At 38.8% G+C, this 21,787-nt stretch overlaps 2 protein-coding genes across 3 annotated transcripts in view; one reads left to right on the top strand and one right to left on the bottom strand.

The window, feature by feature from the left end:
* The first annotated feature begins 979 nt into the window (after positions 1 to 979).
* The window catches only part of rtf2 (replication termination factor 2), a 35,057-nt gene continuing 14,249 nt past the window's right edge, over positions 980 to 21,787 (top strand). For both annotated transcript variants that reach the window (XM_061889569.1, XM_061889562.1), the window contains exons 1-5: positions 980 to 1,152; positions 4,731 to 4,825; positions 4,909 to 5,002; positions 5,091 to 5,230; positions 10,044 to 10,122. In XM_061889569.1, coding sequence (XP_061745553.1) covers positions 1,084 to 1,152; positions 4,731 to 4,825; positions 4,909 to 5,002; positions 5,091 to 5,230; positions 10,044 to 10,122 — 477 coding nt within the window. In that variant the 5' untranslated portion in view covers positions 980 to 1,083. The remainder of the gene's footprint in view (positions 1,153 to 4,730; positions 4,826 to 4,908; positions 5,003 to 5,090; positions 5,231 to 10,043; positions 10,123 to 21,787) is intronic.
* On the bottom strand, positions 13,413 to 20,109 carry gcnt7 (glucosaminyl (N-acetyl) transferase family member 7). Its single transcript, XM_061889550.1, has 5 exons — positions 19,709 to 20,109; positions 17,113 to 17,390; positions 16,295 to 17,030; positions 16,116 to 16,211; positions 13,413 to 13,957 (listed from the first exon to the last, which is right to left on the bottom strand). The coding sequence occupies exons 2-5, from the start codon at positions 17,344 to 17,346 to the stop codon at positions 13,695 to 13,697; spliced, it is 1,329 nt and encodes a 442-aa protein (XP_061745534.1). The 5' UTR covers positions 17,347 to 17,390; positions 19,709 to 20,109; the 3' UTR covers positions 13,413 to 13,694.

Raw genomic sequence — 21,787 nt, 5'->3', positions numbered from 1 at the left:
TCCTCCACAACATGTCGTCATGTCCTCTTTTCCTCCATAAAAACAGCGTGCTGGCCAAGTCACATTATATATGCGGTTTTCACACACACATACTTGCTCAACAGCCATACAGGTCACACTGAGGGTGGGCGTATAAACAACTTAAACATTGTTACAAATATGCGCCACACTGTGAACCCACACCAAACAAGAATGACAAAACACATTTCGGGAGAACACCCGCACTGTAACACAACATAAACACAACAGAACAAATACCCAGAACCCCTTGCAGCGCTAACTCTTCCAGAACGCTACAATATACACCCCCCGTCCACCTCATTTTTATTTTATTTTCGAATTTATTAGCCTGTGGAAAAAGTTAATGTTGAAAATTACCTCAGAAGGCTGCAAATAGAAAAGAGGCATTAATATTTTTTTTTTTACTTAAATTGTATTTACTATACCACTGACGTTTTTTCGTTTGTTTTTTGAAAGTTGATTTTGCACTATTACGTTATATAAGCTCTGCCTGTTCCATGGGAGGAAGCCCGAGTACCCGGAGGGAACCCACGCAGTCACGGGGAGAACATGCAAACTGCACACAGAAAGATCCCGAGCCTGGGATTGATACCAGGTTTACTCAGGACCTTCGTATTGTGAGGCAGACGCACTAACCCCGTGTTGCCCTATTTAAGCCTTGCTTGTTCAATATTCATTGCAAAACTTGTTTGGGTCCCTATTAAAATGTTAATTTGTTCAACTTTGGCCCACGGCTTTGTTCAGTTTTAAATTTTGGCCCACTCTGTATTTGAGTTTGACACCCCTGTTGTAATTACTAATACATTAACATTTTAATTTTGTTGTATTTTACTCACATATTCGTACCAAAACACGCCCATAAATGGTGTACAAGTATTAGTTTATTCCATAACGAATATAAAAAAAAAAAAGTTAGGTGGAAATTGTGACCGAATACGTTGAAAACGGATATCCGGTTGAGTTCAGGAAGTGTTCCTTGTTTTTGTTTTCCCCGACTGGGACGTTTCGACGCTTCCCCGCGCTTCTTCATCAACATTCACCCACTTTCACTTTGCATTCAATATGGGATGCGACGGGGGAACTATTCCTAAAAGACACGAATTGGTAAAAGGGCCCAAAAAAGTCGAAAAGGTGAGTTACGAGGACAAACTGCCGGGTCGCTTACTAGCTTGTAGCTAGGAGCTAACGTACGCGTCATAAACATGTCTGCTTATTTTGTAAATATCCAGCGAATCAAAGCCAGATATTTAAATATAAACCTATATAATATAACCTATGTTAGTGTTAGTTTGCATGATTACTTACCTGTCGCTTACTTTCTCTTTTCTAAATAGTAGTTGCTAAGACAAACTTACCACACCGAGGTGCTGGTATTTAATTAAAGTCAACGATAAACCAATGCTTAACAAAACATCAAAAACCTAATCCATCCATTTTCTACCGCTTGTCCCTTTGGGGTCACGGGGGGTGCTGGAGCCTATCTCAGCTGCATGTAGGCGGAAGGCGGTGTACATCCTGGACAAGTCGCCAACTCATTGAAGGGCCAACACAGATCAATCAATCAATGTTTACTTATATAGCCCTAAATCACTAGTGTCTCAAAGGGCTGCACAAACCACTACGACATCCTCGGTAGGCCCACATAAGGGCAAGGAAAACTCCCACCCAGTGGGACGTCGGTGACAATGATGACTATGAGAACCTTGGAGAGGAGGAAAGCAATGGATGTCGAGCGGGTCTAACATGATACTGTGAAAGTTCAATCCATAATGGATCCAACACAGTCACGAGAGTCCAGTCCAAAGCGGATCCAACACAGCAGCGAGAGTCCCGTTCACAGCGGAGCCAGCAGGAAACCATCCCAAGCGGAGGCGGATCAACAGCACAGAGATGTCCCCAGCCGATACACAGGCGAGCAGTACATGGCCACCGGATCGGACCGGACTCCCTCCACAAAGGAGAGTGGGACATAGAAGAAAAAGAAAAGAAACGGCAGATCAACTGGTCTAAAAAGGGAGTCTATTTAAAGGCTAGAGTATACAAATGAGTTTTAAGGTGAGACTTAAATGCTTCTACTGAGGTGGCATCTCGAACTGTTACCGGGAGGGCATTCCAGAGTACTGGAGCCCGAACGGAAAACGCTCTATAGCCCGTAGACTTTTTTTGGGCTTTGGGAATCACTAATAAGCCGGAGTCCTTTGAACGCAGATTTCTTGCCGGGACATATGGTACAATACAATCGGCAAGATAGGATGGAGCTAGACCGTGTAGTATTTTATACGTAAGTAGTAAAACCTTAAAGTCACATCTTAAGTGCACAGGAAGATAGACAGACAACATTCACACACTAGGGCCAATTTAGTATTGCCAATCAACCTATCCCCAGGTGCATGTTTTTGGAGGTGGGAGGAAGCTGGAGGGAACCCACGCAGTCACGGGGAGAACATGCAAACTCCACATAGAAAGATCCAGAGCCCGGGATTGAATTGATTGATTGAAACTTTTATTAGTAGATTGCACAGTTCAGTACATATTCCGCATAGTTGTAACACCCGAATAAGTTTTTCAACTTGTTTAAGTCGGGGTCCACGTCAATCAATTCATGGTAACCCAAGAAAACTCAGGACCGAGAGCTAAAAAGTGTGAGATATAAACAAGATAAACGAATATTACCGGATTTTTCAGACTATAAAGCGCGCTTAAAATCCTTTCATTTTTTAAAACTCAACAGTGCACTTTATAACCCGGTACAGTAGTGGTTCTCAAATGGGGGTACGTGTACCCCTGGGGGTACTTGAATGTATGCCAAGGGGTACGTGAGATTTTTAAACAATATTCTAAAAATAGCAACAATTCAGAAATCCTTTATAAATATATTTATTGAATAATACTTCAACAAAATATGGATGCAAGTTCATAAACTGTGAAAAGAAATGCAACAAGGCAATATTCAGTGTTGACAGCTAGATTTTTTGTGGACATGTTCCATAAATATTGATGTTAAAGATTTATTTTTGCGTGAAGAAATGTTTATAATTAAGTTTATGAATCCAGATGGATCTCTATTACAATCCCCAGAAAGGTCACATTAAGTTGATGATTACTTCTATGTGTAGAAATATTTATTTTTATTTGAATCACTTCTTTATTTTTCAACAAGTTTTATAGTTCAAGAAAGACTACTACAAATGAGCAATATTTTGCACTGTTATACAATTTAATACATCAGAAACTGATGACATAGTGCTGTATTTTACTTCTTTATCTCTTTTTTTCAACCAAAAATGCTGTGCTCTAATTAGGGGGTACTAGAGTTCAAAAACTGTTCACAGGGGGTACATCACTGAACTGAAAAAAAGTTGATAACCACTGATGCACAGAATACTTTTGGTTACTGACCTCAACGCGATTTTATTTGGTAAGTGTGACCAGCAGATGGTAGTCATACATACGAGACACGTGTAGACTGCAATATGACGGAAGTAAACAACACCAAAATTGTATATGTTCCTTTTAAAAATATAGATTATTACACACCGCGCTAAAAATTAATCAAAATGTTTTAGTACAGCTTTGGTAAGCTATGAAGCCGCACTGCTCGATGTTTATCAAAAGAGCTTGTGTCGTTTAAATGTCATCATAAAGTGGATTCGGTCAATGTTTTTTGAAGCAGTGTTCGATTCGTTTTAACTTTGATTCGATCAGGAATTTGTGGTTGCTGATACGATTCCTGGACGAGGATATTTTAGAACGATATGATCCAAAATGTTTCAGTGAGTTAAAATAAAGTATGTAGCTTTGTAGCAAAAACAAGTATCAACCATTTTGACTGTTGAGTTTAGTTTGAGTTGAATGAATTGATTAACGTGGACCGCGACTTAAACAGGTTGAAAAACTTATCCGGGTGTTACCATTTAGTGGTCAATGGTACGGAATATGAACTGGACTGTGCAATCTACTATTAAAAGTTTCAATCAATCAATCAAAGTTTATTTGGAATATGCATGCATACAACATGATACATCACAATTTCCAGTTTCTCTGTGACGTATGTGAGAATATGCGCTTGCTGTCTGTGAGGAGAGACAAGAAAGAGTGGGAAGAGCCTGTAGTGTAATGACAGCAGCTAAAAGCAACTGTGTGAGAACGTATACTCGAATATCACGATATAGACATTTTCTATATCGCACAGAGACAAACCCGCGATATATTGAGTATATCGATATATCGCCCAGCCTTACTTTGTTGCTTGAATATAATTCTGTTGTGGCTTTTGCAATGGTGCTGTAGATGAAAGTTGTCGTGTTGTAATATATATTATTGTCTTATGGCGTTTACATTTGTTGTGACCTTCCTCGCTATCCGCCATTCCTGTTTTTGCCGACTGATGGCGACGACAGCACAGACAGACTTGAATATCGTTTAATATCCTGATCAATAAAAGTATTGTGTCATATAAAGTCTGCCTTTCTTAAGTCCAATGTTTTTCGATTGTTTGATTTCCTTTTAAAACAAGATAGGCTCCAGCACCCCCGCGACCCCGAACGGAACAAGCTGTAGAAAATGGATGGATGGCCAATGTTGGACTGATAGCTATCTTCCGGAAGGCAAATTTGCCGAGCGCAGATCAATTTAGTTGAATCTAAGGAATATAAATCGATACATCGATTTATTTGTTAAATCCCTGATGGTTTCTTAATTTCGCCTAGGTTGACAAAAATGCAGAATTGGCTGCCAAATGGAAATATTGTGCCCTAAGTCAGGAGAAACTCAGACGTCCAATTGTTTCCTGTGAACTGGGAAGGTGAGAGAAATTGTATGATTTTTTTTGAATTGTTAAAATATGCACACTACACTGCGTTAAGCCAAAATGATTATTTGTTTTAGGCTTTATAACAAAGATTCAGTCATTGAATATCTTCTGGATAAGTCTGCTGAGAGACCGAATGCTGAGGCTGTCACACATATCCGTGGAACTAAGGTATGTTTAAATGCTGAGTATGGACACATTGTGTCCATAATTAGTACTTGGAATTATATGGAACTATTTGATCTTTTTTGTTCTATAGGACATAAAAGAACTCAACTTGACTGATAACCCGGAATGGGAGGGAGAAAGAAGGAACACCAAAGGAGACAGATATGAAGACGTCCATTGTGGAATGTTTATTTGCCCTGTTGTGGGGTTAGAGATGAACGGCAGGCACAGGTAACAACAAGCGCTACACAACGGAATATTATGCATGAAAGCACAATGGGCCCGATCGACTAAAATACAAATACCGTGTGTAAACAAAAAAAAAATGCATGTACTATTAGTAGGTGTGTTGCGTGTGATCTACTAAGACTTCATGTACAATTGATAAGTCCAAAAGTGCTCCGACCGCCTTATTTCAGTGAGGATTGTGTGTGTACCACTAAGCAGCTTCGCCATGTACTGCACATTCATGTTATGCTCAACAGGGGTCTCCAAAGTGCGGCCCTGGGGCCATTTGCGGCACGCAGGTAATTTTTTAACGGCCCCACGGCACATTTTAAAAATACGATTGAAAATTTTTTAAAGCGTCAAACGTGATATAAAGGAGCCAACGGTTGAAGTGTAACAAGAAAATGTTGCAATGTTTACTCTAATAACACAAAGCTGCCATGCAGGCTGTTTCTTTCTTTAAAAAATAATGATGAATCAAAATCAATGTCATTATGAATTATTGACCTATTCAAGGCTCCAATAACGTCACGTTAAATTTTCCACTTTGAGATATTTTTTGGGGAAAATGTTACATATTTTGTGTTTGCCATGTAAAAAAACTGAGCTTTTTTTAAAGAAGGACCTAAAATGAACAAACAAAAAACATATCAAACGTATAATTGACAGATTATACGATCTGAATTTGATCTCGAGATTATTGTGTTAAAAGTAAACGGTAAAAAAATGTATAATTTATTTTTTAACACTTTAATGAGTAGGACCCTTTTGGATACCCAATAATTTTAATATGATTTGTTTTTAAGTGTCATTGCTCAAAAAATAATAATGAATTAAAATCAATGGTGTTATTAGTTATTGACTTTTTTAAGGCTCCAATTATTATATAATCTCAAATATTCCACTTAAAAAAATATTTTGTAATAATTTTGCTTATTTTGTGTTTTTTTTTCATCAAAAAACAGGGTTTTATTTGACAAAAAGAGCGTACAATTTAAATCTTTAAAATCATTATATTGACAGATGGACCTAAGGTTGATCTGGAGATTTAAAACTTGAATAATATTAAAACAAAATAATACTGACACATTTTTCATATTTTTTGGACCAAAACCCTTTGGGGTCCCCGGGATCAAGCCTGAGTGCAGGCCGAAATAAATATTGGTTATACATATATTGTATAGGTTTTTAAAATTAAAAAAATGTCAAAATGGCCCCCGCTTGCTTTGATTTTTCAGTCTGCGGCCCAAAGTGGAAAAAGTTTGGACCCCCCTGCTCTAGAACCTTACTTTTTTGCAATGTCGTTGAAAAACAGCAATCATGATATATGTACAACAGAAACTAATTTTAGCACAGAGATGTTGCGCTTTCATATGTTTGGAATGATCCATACGCAAGAAAATGCATTTTGCAAGACATTTTTTTCACATCGGAAGTATGGTAAAAATATATTTCCTAAATAGAAAAAAATTAACATCACTAAAAAAAAAACAGCAGACATCAAAACACATTGATTTATTTTAATCATCCCCCTAAGTCATCCAGCAACTATGAAATTATAAATTGATATTGCTGAACAGACGACGCGTCTATTATGTTTTATCAAGGACAGTTTAATTATGTTGACACACACACACAAAGAACACATTATTGTCTGCCCAGCTGTGTTAGTTTGCACGTCCTTTCTAGACATACTAAATAAAGATTGTATTTGCATCTTCTCCTCCCAGTATTCTGGGCGTTCTGATGATTAGTGAATAATCTGCGTATTTATGAAGGCAGACACGCTAAATTGATTGTTCTCCTTATTTTGCTGAAGAGACATAATCCTCAGCACACAAGCTTAGTAGATCAGCTTTGTGTGTGCTGTCAAGTTTGCATGTGGTATCGTACACGCAAACCTTTAATGTTGTATTGTACGGACTATATATGTGTATGTATGAATGTATTTACTTGGAAACATGTTAGCATATTGCTTGGATTTACATAACGTCACGTCCGAAGAAAAAAGCCCTATGTTTGCGATGTTTTCGGCTGTTCTAACATTTCAAATCGCAAAAGGATTAAATGCTTCTTTAGAGTTCCTCGAGGGGTAATCAAGAACGGCGTAGAAGTGCCAAATTTTACAAAGGACAGCAAGAAGAGAGGCACGCATTTCAATACAAGGGAGCAAAGTCGAAGAACGCAAGAGTTTGCAGTGATCACTTCTTTAAATGACTGTTTGATAGATTTTTAATATACTTGTTTAATATTTCCCATTGAAGTATTATCATGGTATTGTTTGTTTTTTATTTTTTAACAGACTGAAACCAGAAAGTCAGGTTCAATAATACTTTGTCAGGAAAGGTACTTCTACGTCTCCCCTTTTGTTTATTTTGTACACATTGTGTCAGAGTATGATAACAAGACAAAAATCAAGTATGGTGATGATTCAGTAATTGTTTGTCACTCAGTGGCTTAGTGGGTAGAGTGTCCGCCTGAGTCGTGAGTTCAAATCCCGGCTGAGTCATACCAAAGACTGTAAAAATGGGACCCATTACCTCCCTGCTTGGCACTCAGCATTAAGTGATGGAATTGGGGGTTAAATCACCAAAAATGATTCCCGGTCGCGGCACCGCTGCTGCCCACTGCTCCCCTCACCTCACAGGGGGTGATGAAGGGTGATGGGTCAAATGCAGAGAATAATTTCGCCACACCTAGTGTGTATGTGACAATCATTGGTACTTTATGTACTTTTTATTTTTAAATGAATATGCAGTCACGGGTGTGTAGCAGTTGTGTGCTAGTTTGTTTACATAGACGCAAGACGCAAAGTTAAATCATGAAATGCAACCTTACCCGTGAAAAAACAATGCATGATTTATCTGGGAGAGTCTTGATAATAATTTCCTTGACCCAGCTACAAGCAAAGAAGTTGTAAGCCATATGCTTTTCCAAGTTTTCGTTCATTTGGTCGTGTCGAATGACATCTTCAGCACAAACTCTACAGACAGATAATCCTTGACACCACTCAACAAATCTATTTTTTTTTTAAAGTTTAAATGTGTTCCATTGCATAGTTACATTTTTTGCTCGTACCTGCTTTTGGCAGGAAGATCTAGGCCCTTCGTATACTCTGGGACAGGGGTCGGGAACCTTTTTGGCTGAGAGAGCCATGAAAGCCAATGATTTTAAAATGTATTTCCGTGAGAGCCATGTAATACTTTTTAACACTGAATACAAAGGCATGCATTTTTAATTAATAACAACACTTTTAGAGTACAATAAGTCTGTTATTATTTTAAACAACATTGTTATTCTTCAGCTAACCAATAATAAATAAAATACTTGTTACCAATTATGCGACTTCTTGAACTGGTGCGGTAGAAAATGGATGGATTAAAATGCATGAGGATGTTTTATATTTTGAACGTTATTTTTTACACTGTGATTACCAGCGGAATTATTCATTACTTATCGTGTTAAGCAATGTCAGCTAAGATTTATCTGAGAGCCTGATGCAGTCATCAAAAGAGCCACATCTGGCTCTAGAGCCATAGGTCCCCTACCCCTGCTCTGGGAGTTCGGGCGCTTATGCTGTACAACAGCCATCTTGGCTTGGTTGACCTCCGCTTTTTTTCACATACGGGAAGAAGTCACATGACGGGATACAAGCAATTAGCTATTGCTAACGGTGTTAGCTTCATAACATTACGATAGCATGTACAAATATGTATGAAATCACTCTTACAAACGTCACATATGGGACAGTTTACTAAGTAGGAATTGTTTTAGTTATGTTGTAAAACTTACAAGTGTTGCTTGGAGTTATGAATGAAGAATCCATACAAGTAGCGACGCTATGGACGGCTAGAAGACAGAACGGCACATGTACTTCCGGTTGAAAGCTCAGTTTTTGTCCTGTCCAGCTTCTCAGGCAAATCATATTTTTGATGTAGATGCCAATATCGGCTGTTCAGACTTACTTTTCAAAAGAAAAGTCTGGGATACTATTCTTGTTGCCTTATTTGTATTTGACTTTATTAAATGTATTTATATTATCATTTGGTGCAGCCGGGCCGGAGCAAAAGGGGATAGAAAGACAAAAAAAGGAAGACAGAGGGGGAAATTGTGGGGATAAGAGGGGGATAAGACAGAGGGACAAAAACAACAACAGCAAACACAACAATAGAGCAACATCAGCAAACACGATATGTACACACATGATGGTAAAAGTGATAGCAAAGAAGCAGTTCGCGAAATAAATAATAATACAAAAATGACAACAAGCATTATTACACTACAAATTGATCAATACAAATACCAATAGAAATAGCACTATTGATAATGAGCAATACCAATAATTTACCTCTATTATCAACAATACAGTTGTTCAAATGCAACAATACATATACGTAATGATAACTTGAAATACAAAAGAAAGCAGATAAATGGAGGGGAAGAAAGAGAAGCAACCTATATTAACCTTGTAGATTGTTATAGTAAAATAGGTTAAGCTTTGTCAGTGTGCCATTTGTTACCCAGTTTACCCTTAAAAAAAAAAAGAAAGCTCAGTCTAAACAAAAAGGCACTGCAGTACCTGCAATGAGTAAACTCGTGCAAAAGATGGCGCTTTAGCACAAACAATAACTTATCCGTGTCTTTGCCTGTTTTTTGTTTTTTTTTAACTATTTGCATTATGGTCATCAGGGAAGAAAAATCCACAGATTAACAAAAAAAACGCAGGGTTCAAAGCATTGAAAAAAGTAGACGCTTTACGGTAGATGAGGCCCAAAAATGTACAATATTTGATGCTCCTGATTGTTTTGATCTTCAGGTTCTGCTACCTGCAGAGCTGCGGTTGTGTCTTCTCAGACCGTGCCCTCAAGGAGGTCAAGACAGAAATCTGCCACAAGGTGAGGAGCAGATACACTTTTAGCCGCTGACATTTTGCGAATTTTGGATATGATAAATAGCCTATCTTTTCATATAAATGTCTATTTAGCTCAGTGCTTCTCAATTATTTTCTGTTGTGCCCCCCCTAGAAAGAAAGAAATATTTAGCGCCCCCTCACTCTCTACAGTGACTATAACTAAATATAATTTGTCTATAAAATTGTTATAACTATACCCCTGCATAAAAATATGCAGTTTTTTTTTAGCATTAAAGGAAACAACAAACCCAACCTTTCTTCGTCTCCCACCATGGTTACAGTGAAGCCAAGTGCTACAAACACATATTCATATTCTGTAATGGAAAAAAAAAGCATGTTCCCTGAGGTCACAAGTGTCCCCTCTTGGCATTGCACAGCACCCCCCAGGGGGCCCGCCCCACCATTTGAGAAAGACTAATTTAGCTGAATGGTACACTCAGCCGGAAGGCATAGCTCTCAATTTACTGGTCAATCTACGTTCCCATCCTCACCTATGGTCATGAGCTTTGGGTTATGACCGAAAGGGCAAGATCACGGGTATAAGCGGCTGAAATGAGTTTCCTCCGACGGGTGGCGGGGCTCTCGCTTAGAGATAGGGTGAGAAGCTCTGCTAGCCGGGAGGAGCTCAAAATAAAGCCGCTGCTCCTCCACATGGAGTGGAGTCAGATGTGGTGGTTGGGGCATCAGGTCAGGATGGCACCCGAACGTCTCCCCAGGGAGGTGTTAAGGTCACGTCCAACCGGTAGGAAGCCACGGGGAAAACCCAGGACGTGTTGGTAAGACTATGTCTCCTGGCTTGCCTGGTAAGCGCCGGGATCTCCTGGGAAGAGCGAAGTCTGGCCTTTCTGCTTAGGCTGCCGCCCCCGCGACCCGACCTCGGATAAGCGGAAAAAAATGGACGGACGGATGGATGGATGGTACACTAAACCATTTCCAGATATAATGTCAAACTTGGAAAAATATGAATGTACAATAACAAGAATATTTATGAATATATAGGAATTTAATTGATTTAGGAGGTGGAGTGAATGCCTTTTTTTTTTCATTAAATACAGTTTGTAGGAATTACAAAAATATCTCGTTACCGTATTTTCCAGGCTATAATGCGCACCGGATTATAAGGCGCACTGCCGATGAATGGTCTATTTTTTATCTTTTTTCATATATTAGGCCCAACAGATTATAGGGCGCATTAAAGGAGTCATATTATTATACATTTTTTTCTAAATGTAAAACACTTCCTTGTGGTCTACATAACATATAATGGTGGTTCTTTGGTCAAAATGTTGCATAGATTATGTTTTACAGATCAACTTCTTTACTTCTTTCTTTCGTAGTTTATTTCGAACATGAACATACTTGCAACATAATACATCAGACAATTTCTTATCATTTCACATTACATCATGTCCGAAAAGGAGTAGGAAGAAGCAAAGCTTATTTAATCCTACCCCTTTCCCACTTCAGAGCTTTTACAAATATATACATTCATTTACTGACATTTTTTATAGTAAAATAGTAAAATTACATCCTTGAATGAGTAATACAACAGTTTTGTAATATGTAATTAATTAATTCAGTCATTATTACCATACCGAGATGAAGAATATCTTATTTTCAATAAGGTTGAAAGTGTTTGTCATGTTTCTCTCTCTCTTCAAGCCGCTTTATGACAGTCGCTTCCAGATGCGCCGTTTTGTGGGCGGTCTTATTTACGTGGGTCACCTTTGGCAGCGTCTTCTCCCAGTCATCTTTGTTGTAGCGGTGTAGCGTGCAAGGACAGGAGTGGAAGAAGTGTCAAAAGATGGAGCTAATGGTTTTAATAACATTCAGACTTTACCTAAAATAATAACAGAGCAGCATCTCCTCATTCGGAAACAACCACGCCGGAAATTTGTCCCGTGAAAAAACGTCTGACCAAAACTCTAATAACTAAAGTTCCTCGGGTGAATAATGTAAACTCACAATGCCAGAATGTTTTAGCGCTTTCTTAGCGAGTTTACTGACAAATAAAAGTAAGAACTTTACACTACTTTTTATTAGAAATGGCAACAGTGGAGGATGAATTTCCCATAACAAGAAGATAAAAAAAAAAAGAAAAAGCTCATCGACCATGGTGTCGGCACGGATGTGTGCAATTTTTCAGAATTTGTGCAGATCCCAAATACAGTCTAGCACAGGGGTGCCCACACTTTTTCTGCAGGCGAGCTACTTTTCAATTGACCAACTCGAGGGGATCTACCTCATTTATATATATATTATTTGTATTTATTTATTTATGAAAGAGACATTTTTGTAAACAAGTTAAATGTGTTTAATGATAATACAAGCATGTGTAACACATATAGATGTCTTTATTTCACAAAGACAAGAATATAAGTTGGTGTATTACCTGATTCTGATGACTTGCATTGATTGAAATCAGACAGTAATGATGATAACGCCCACATTTTCAAATGGAGGAGAAAAAAAGTTGTCCTTTCTGTACAATACCACATGAAAGTGGTTGGTTTTTGGCATCTAATTCATCCAGCTTCCATACACTTTACAAGAAAAACATTGGCGGCAAATTCCGTAGCTTGCTTGATTGACATTCACGGCACCCGAGGGTCTTGTGAGATGACGCTGGCTGCTGCCAGTTCATTATTATGAAAAAATGACAGAGAGGAAGGCGAGAAACACTTTTTATTTCAACAGACTTTCGCGCCGTCCCTTCCGTCACAACTCTAAAGGCCGACTGCACATTTCCTATCTTCACAATAAAAGCCCTGCTTCATGCTGCCTGCGCTAACAAAATAAGAGTCTCGGAAAGCTGGCGTGCACAAGTGATGTGCACGCCAGCTTTCTGAGGGATCGCTTGTGCACGCCAGTTTTCCGAGACTCTGTATTTAGTTAGCGCAGGCAGCATGAAGCAGGGCTTTTATTGTGAAGATAGGAAATGTGCAGTCGGCCTTTAGAGTTTTGACGGAAGGTACGGCGCGAGAGTATGTTGAAATAAAAAGTGTTTCTCGCCTTCCTCTCGGTCATATTTTCATAATAATGATCTTGCAGCAGCCAGCGTCATCTCACAAGACCCTCCGGTACCGTGAATGTCATTTAAGTGACGTCTTGGTGAAGATTGATGATCACAAATTTTTAGGTCTATTTTTTTTAAAAGCCTGGCTGGAGATCGACTGATAATCCCCCCGCCCCCCCACCCCTTTTCATAAAAAAAGACATATATAAAACTTCATCAATTTCTATCATTATGGAAATGTAACAACTGTCCCACCATTCGCCGCCCTTTGTAATTTAAATATACTCATGTTGAAAATATTACTTGAGTTTTATTGACTGAACAATTAGTATCCAGTTGTCAGCATTTCATACAACATATGAAGTAAAAAAGTACAGTGATCTACCAGTTGGATACAGATATTACAGTTACTTGTAGTCATTGATCATCTCATCATGGTTCAAAAGTATTCAGTGCATCTTTCCGTTTCCTGGACAACTGTGAATGTTAGCTCCTTTTAAAAAAACAGCAAACTACCTGTACACTATTATGAAAGTTCATTAATGTTTACCAGCGTTGAGTTCATTCAGCGTCACACTTTCTGAGACTGCTGCTGCTTCAGTGCTCTTTGTGGCCAGCAGCCATGACGCCTGCACGGGAACAGTGGCCTGGTTCAGCACCTTGTTCCTGTGCCACTGCTCCAGACAGTCCAGAGCCTCTGGGAAGACGTGGCTGTCAAACTTGTTGGCAAACATGCTGTTACTGTTGATGATCCACGGCAGGTCCTCTACTCCGTAGATGCAGATGTTTCGCACATAACGGCCTGGTAAATGAAAAAGACAAAATGCTTAAAGGTCCCATATCTACTTTTTTCCAACAATTTTCTTTGTAAGTTTGAGGTCTTACAATAGTGTACTATCAGTGGTATGTTGGTCAAAATCTCGCCTTGATACTTGAATTCAGACAGTTAAAATTGCTGCTTGAAGCTCTGCTTAAAAGACGCTGATGTGTGCCTGTACCTTTAATGATAGAGTTGTATTTGTCCATGCCTGTCATCTGCAAACTGAGGATCTCATAGAAGAGCTATTGTCCATATAAATACACTAACTCTGCACTTGACCAACACAATAGATGTCATTCATCACGTACCAACAACTTAACATGAAAGAGTGGGTGAAGAGGACACATTACCACATTTTAACAGCAACATCATGCTAGCTTAACCGATTAGCTAAAGAATAACACAATAATCAAACTTACGACTCCCTTATTTGTAGTTAAGTGTGGATAACTGACAGAGATTTAAGCTTTCTTCTAAGATATGTCGCATAGCCTTTTTTTTTTTTTTACATGCGGCTGTTTGAGTGCTTAATAATAATAATAATGATAATGGATTAGATTTATATCGCGCTTTTCTATTGTTGGATACTCAAAGCGCTCACAGAGAAGTGGGAACCTATCATTCATTCACACCGGGTGGTGGTAAGCTACATCTGTAGCTACAGCTGCCCTGGGGTAGACTGACGGAAGCGTGGCTGCCAGTTTGCGCCTACGGCCCCTCCGACCACCACCGATCATTCATTCATCATTCATTCACCAGTGTGAGCGGCACCGGGGGCAAAGGTGAAGTGTCCTGTCCAAGGACACAACAGCAGCGATTTAGATGTCAATAGGTGGGAAGTGAACCTGCAACCCTCAGGTTTCTGGCACGGCTGCTCTACCCACTACGCCATGCCGCCCTCAAAAGGGCGCTTAGTCCCTCAAAAGTGGAGCAAACAACTAAACATCTCCGATACAAATCCTCGTTTTGTTTCTGGCTTTGTCGTGAATAATTTGAGAATTTTTTAGATTTACTAAGATCTGACATGTTTAGTAACTTTACCAGTGGCAGTAGCTCTACGAAGAGGACGGTGCATAACTGGCAACCTGGATGTGACACACTCACAGACTTTCTAATTGGTCAAACGGTAGAGGGTGGGGCATCGAAATTAAACCAATAACAGTATTCCGGGATTGTAAATCTAATTTTGAAATGAGCATATGCTGTTATCAGTTATAGATTTATTAATGCCTTTTAACATATCAGGGCCATTTATTGATGACTTGACATTAAAGTATTACATATGGCACCTTTTAAATCCGTATGAAAACAATAATATTTCGGGGCTGTAAATCTAACTTTGAAATGAGCATATCCCGGCTGAACTACTGTTGTCAGTTATTGAGTTATTCGAAAATAACATGATTTATTAATGACTTTTGACATATCAGGGCCATTTAATGATGACTTGACCTTAGATTACTACATATGGCACCTTTTAAATCTGTACGAAAACAATAACAATATTTCAGGGCTGTAAATCTAATTTTGAAATGCGCATATCCCGGCTGAACTACTCTTATCAGTTATAGAGGTATTAAAAAAGAACATGATTTATTAAAGCCTTTTGACATATCAGGGCCATTTAATGATGACTTGACATTAAAGTATTACATATGGCTCCTTTTAAAACCGAGGTACGGACCGGAGTGTGGGCTACCTGTGCCGTTGCACCTCTAGTAAACACAATTTTGTATATGAACAAAACAGTTGTCAGCTGTGCGCATATATTATCTCGATCAAACATGGCGGAAATGTCTGTTACAAGATACTGCAATAGTAAACAGTAGGGAGGCAACAGTACTCGCTATACTCCTGCACAGGACAATCTGACTTAAAAAAAAATTGTGATATTAATCGACATGGGATGACATGAAAAAATTGTGATTTTTTTTCCTATATCACCCAGCTCTAAGTTAAATAAACAGACCATTTGGTAAATTTTACATTTGTTTTGAGCATATCTGCCCATGGCAGTAACTTTAGCATCTGTAATGCTGGCTGGAGCCTCTCAAAAATTATAATAGACTACTTAGTTGAAACATGTATCATAAATGTAGACATTCATATTCATAAAAATAGATCTTATTATTTACAGTACCGTTGCAGCCATCATGCACCTTTCCTTCTTGATCTTGCCACTTGATAGCCCGGATGGCTCCTTCCCAGCCTCCATCTGGGTTGCTGCCTGGAGCTTCTTTAGACAGAACCCAAAACCAGACATTGGGCCATTTTTTTGTGGCCAAATAGAATATTACAAAAACTAACATCAGAGTTTACCTGCCATATGGTTAAGCGTCACCCAGTAGTGCTCGTCTGGACTGTAGGTGTCTCTGGACCACTCCAAAAGGTCGCGAGCTTTGGGGCTCTTCAGAACAAAGTCAACAAAGCCTTTTGTTAGCGCATAGTAGGCCGTCCCAAAATATATTTGCATTTTGTGTGGTGGAGGATCTTTCTTCAGTCCTATGGGAGCTACGTGGGAACCAAGAATCTCCTTGTGTTGGAGCTCAGTCCGGTGCCTGAAAATGATCGGCTGCTTGACCCCCGGCGTCATGTTGATGTCCCGCCACTCTTTACTCTGCATGTAGCGCACCAGTTCCAGGTTGCTCATGATCGGGAAGTCCTGCCCGCACATGTTCACCACCTTCTTCCAGCCGACTTTGGATTTGGCCAAGTCGGCCATGCAATGTAAATCTGCCTTCAGACGGGAAAAGCCAGCGTAGGTCACGTTCTCGCTGCGGCTGGAGAGGAAGATGTTGTCAAAGCAGTTAACCAGCTTTTGTATGGCTTCTTTGTATTCCTGTGGAGCCTTTGCATCCACGTGAACGCAGTAGATGTTTTGGGGCGCGTAAATTGCACGAAGCACTCGCAGAAAAAGCTTCAGCTCCTTGTGAACAGTCAAGATGAACGCTAAAGGGTAGTCCCTCTCCTTGCGGCTCAGAGGTCTTGTGATGAAGTGAAGGTCTCTCGTCAAATGGGAGCACTGAAGATTATTGTTTGTGATATAGCTTTCTATCTGTTGTGAGGTAAAAAAAAAAAAAAATCTATAAGAAGAAGAATAAAAATAAAAATAAATCACAAAGTCTTTTTCGTCATACCTGGCAGTCACGTCGATGCCATTCTCTCCGTCCGTCACTGGAATTAAGAAATACTCCACATTGGGCACTGAATGGTCGGCAAGGTAGCATTTCCAGGGGCGGGGGCTTCTTGGGCAACCTCCCTCCCAAGTAAATGACCAAGAAGACCATGACGCTCATCCCGAGATACAATAGGAAGCTGCATTTGGCCCCGTCGAGCTGGCACATGATAGTAGTTCTGCGTCTTCTTGTCATTCACAAAGCACCGCCACCAGTCAAACTGGAAAGAAGACACCCGCCTGGCAAAACACAGAATTGTAACATGTCTCATGGGGGTTTTGAAGAAGGTCAAATATGTAGGTTGCTGCTATTTCATATAATCGGGAGCAATAAAGGACTATTTATTAGATTTTTTTTGTTTTAGGATCCACCCCTACGGGTTGGTAAAGGGAATTTGTTAATCCAATCTTTAAAAAAAAAATGATCATCTAATTACTGTTTACATGCATTTCAAAAAATGTAGTTTCAAGCCAAATATGCAAGTTTGTTCATTATTGTAATGAGGGAAGGCTAGAGAGACCACTGATATGGAAGAACAATTGTTTTATAGATACAATTAAACATGAATATTGATGTATTTCTGTAAATAATAGTTATTTACCAAGCATTGAACAATGATTAGTCTGACTAGTATTCTAATAATGTTCCATTGAATTCAAGGTTATCAAGCTCCATTAAATAGTTGGATTGTGATATAAACTTAATAATGTGTAGTTGGCAAGCGTCTTCTACGATCTTCTCACCCTTTTTTGCTGCTTTACCTGCTTCATTATAAGACCCGTATCATGTGATTTCAAACTTGATACCTCATCGGCTGGTTCTGAAATAGAATCGATCGCCTCAGCCTTAATTGGAAGTGGGTGTTGTGTTTTGAAGCAGGACTTATATCTGCACTGAATTTTTATAAACTGAAAATATGCAGTTACATAAGTTAAGTGTCAAAACAAAGCTTTTGTAATACACAATTTGACCTCCATACACACCTGGCACCTTCATAAATTCAACAAAAACAACACAGTGGTTTTGCTGAGGCAAACTGAGGGGAGAAAACTCCTCAATGAGCAACGCTGACTTTCCCAATAAGGCACAAGAGTTGAGGAAGCAAGGTAAAATTCAAAGAACTTGGAGCGCCAACTGTAAAATATACAGATTCTGAACAACTATACAAAATTAAGCAGTATCACCATATTCATTTTTTCCCAATGCCTTCACTTCTTTCAAACAGAAAGTGAACTTAATGTAAACATTATGGTATTCATGCATAGGACAAAAGAGAATGGGTAGGATTAACTATAAGCTTTTCTTTTTCCTACTGTTTTTTTTTTTCAGATTTGTTGAAATGCAACCACATGCTGTTCCTAAATGCAGTGGTTCTCAAATGGGGGTACTTGAAGGTATGCCAAGGGGTACGTTAGATTTTTTTTTTTAAATATTCTAAAAATAGCAACAATTCAAAAATCCTTTATAAATATATTTATTGAATAATACTTCAACAAAATATGAATGTAAGTTCATAAACTGTAAAAAAAAAAATACAACTATGCAATATTCAGTGTTGACAGCTAGATTTTTTGTGGACATGTTCCATAAATATTGATGTTAAATATTTATTTTTTTATGAAGAAATGTTTAGAATTAAGTTCATGAATCCAGATGGATCTCTATTACAATCCCCAAAGAGGGCACTTTAAGTTGATGATTACTTCTATGTGTAGAAATCTTTATTTATAATTGAATCACTTGTTTATTTTTCAACAAGTTTTTAGTTATATCCATATCTTTTTTTTCCATATAGTTCAAGAAAGACCACTAAAAATGAGCAAAATTTTGCACTGTTATACAATTTAATAAATCAGAAACTGATGACATAATGCTGTATTTACTTCTTTATCTCTTTTTTTCAACCAAAAAGGCTTTGCTCTTATTAGGGGGTACTTGAATTTAAAAAATGTTCACAGGGGGTACATCACTGAAAAAAAAGTTGAGAACCACTGCCTTAATGTAACTTGTTAAACATGTCTGAAACAAATCATAACCATAACCAATATGGGTGTTAGGTATATATTAGGGTTCCGTAAACATAAACTATAGGTAGTGCACACAGTAGTACTGGACTTCACTCATTTGCAAGTCAAACTTCCAGCATGCTGCTTAGCTATTTGAGTCATTTCACAATTTATATATGTTGCTACTCTTTCAAATGTTCTTGTAATCAGACAGTATTTTCGGTGTATTACATGGAATCTTTACCTGACATGTTTCGACTGTCATCTGCATGTGAGCAAAATGCAGTAGCAAAATATATGAATTGTGAAAGACAATATTTTCGGTATATTAGATGGAATCTTTACCTGACATGCAGATGACAGTCGAAAGATTCCATCTAATAGACCGAAAATAAATGTCTGATTACAAGAACATTTGAAAGACTATAAGAATAAGAAGACCTAATTAACCTTTTTTGAGCAACCATATATTTTGCTGTTTCTATTGTCACGTTTGGAAAAAAGAACAAAAAGCAGATGCTTTTGTCCAAATGAATTTTTATAAACTTTACCTCTTAGGCCAGCGCAGCCTGTTGTCCGTCTGAAAGTCAGCAGCATCACAAATCTCAATAGCAATCCATCAAACTAAGACGAGAGTAGCAGCAACAGACGTCGTAGTTGGACTATAATTGTGTATGTCCCTCTTTGATTTGGTTGCCAGCGTTGTGTACATGAGCTACTGGTGCCTGGCTACTGGTGCTTAATACACACACACACACTCACACACGGCTTACACCTTACACATACACTCTTTCCCTGAGGTCCTCCTCCCTCCCACAGTTCCCCTGCTCACGCGTTGCATCACTTTCCATCATCTTCTATTGATGGGGTTCAGCTTCAGCTAAAGGCACAGATATCGAGTCCGCACTCTGCTCTATAGCTCCAACAGCGGGGTCCGTTCGACTTGACCTGACCTGACTGTCCTGAGTTTGTTTGGTGCTTGCTCAGCTCCTGAGATGATCCCTCTTGTGTCGGACAGAGAACATGGCGGCGGCTCACACCCTCCCGGCCCCCGCATTGCTGCGACACAATAGAACCCCCCGCCGCTTTACTTTCATATTTGTTTTGGACCGTGATCTCACGAGGCACACCGCCTTGCAACACTTTTATCAGTCCAGTGGTCAGAGTGCTGTGCTTCCTGGACTCGTTTTGTTCTGCGCTGTCTACGTATGTCACGAGATAGGAGGGAAAAAAGATGCAAAAAGTCTAGGATTATCTGCGGTGACGTGATTGATTTCAGAACAAACATTGCAAACTGGATTGTTTTCCAATGAATTCTCGGTATTTCATTCTTTTTACTTCAATATTATGTATTTATTCATTTATTGTCAAAACGTATTTAGTTGTTTAGTTTCCTTGAAAATGAGCCTCCTGCTTAACTTTATTTTTACGCATATTAGCTTATTACAAATATATATTTTTAATGCATTTCTCTTAATTTGTTTTCTTCATCTTGAACATGTACTTTGACAATGGTACTCCAATGACCAAGGAGACCGCTGTGACGTACCTAGGAGTCTGGCTTGACTGTGAACTTAACTTTAAATGATGTTTCCACCCCCATGCTTCACAGTAGGTGTGGTGTTCTTGGGATGCAACTCCGTATTCTTCTTCCTCCAAACACGACGAGTTGAGTTTATACCAAAATGGATACATAGATAATACAGCAGAGGTTTGGGAGAATGTCATGTGGTCAGATGAAACCAAAATTGAACTTTTTGGTATAAACTCAACTCGTCGTGTTTGGAGGAAGAAGAATACTGAGTTGCATCCCAAGAACACCATACCTACTGTGAAGCATGGGGGTGGAAACATCATGCTTTGGGGCTGTTTTTCTGCTAAGGGGACAGGACGATTGATCCGTGTTAAGGAAAGAATGAATGGGGCAATGTATCGTGAGATTTTGAGCCAAAACCTCCTTCCATCAGTGAGAGCTTTGAATGGTGTACCAAATACTTATTTTTCACCATAATTTACTAATAAATTCTTTAAAATTCCTACAATGTGAATTCCTGGATTTTTTTTTTCACATTCTGTCTCTCACAGTTGAAGTGTACCTATGATGAAAATTACAGACCTCTGTCATCATTTTAAGTGGGAAAATTTGCACAGTCTGTGGTTGACTAAATACTTTTTTGCCCCACTGTACACCTTAAACCTCTTAATGTTTTTTTTTTTAACACCCTGTGTAGATTTTAAGTTTTCCATGCAAAACTCATCACTATTATTTATAGACCCAGCTCAGCTGGCTCCGTCCTGACGAGCGAAACCACTGGTTTCTATTTATTTTCAAGTGTATTTATTTTAATCTACCAGCATATTTGAAATGTTTTATTGTGCCCTTTACATGATCCTACACTCTCAATATCCTACATTTACTGTCCCTACTGTGCGTAAAGAGCTGGACCGGAGGTAATTTTCTTTTAGAGCCCCCTTTGATTGGGATCATCTGCCTGTCTCTTCGAGGTCTTTATCAACCATTGGTCCCTTCAAAATGTCTCTTTTTGTTTATCTTAAAACTGAATGTAGTATGCCCTTGGTTGGAATTGTATTTATAGTACAATATTTATTTTACTGCATTATATGTTGTT

The sequence above is a fragment of the Nerophis ophidion genome, linkage group LG02 (genome assembly GCF_033978795.1).
Source record: "Nerophis ophidion isolate RoL-2023_Sa linkage group LG02, RoL_Noph_v1.0, whole genome shotgun sequence".
Classification (NCBI taxonomy): domain Eukaryota; kingdom Metazoa; phylum Chordata; class Actinopteri; order Syngnathiformes; family Syngnathidae; genus Nerophis; species Nerophis ophidion.
The sequence above is the reverse complement of the archived record's forward strand: the minus strand, read 5'-3'. Positions and strand labels throughout refer to the sequence as shown.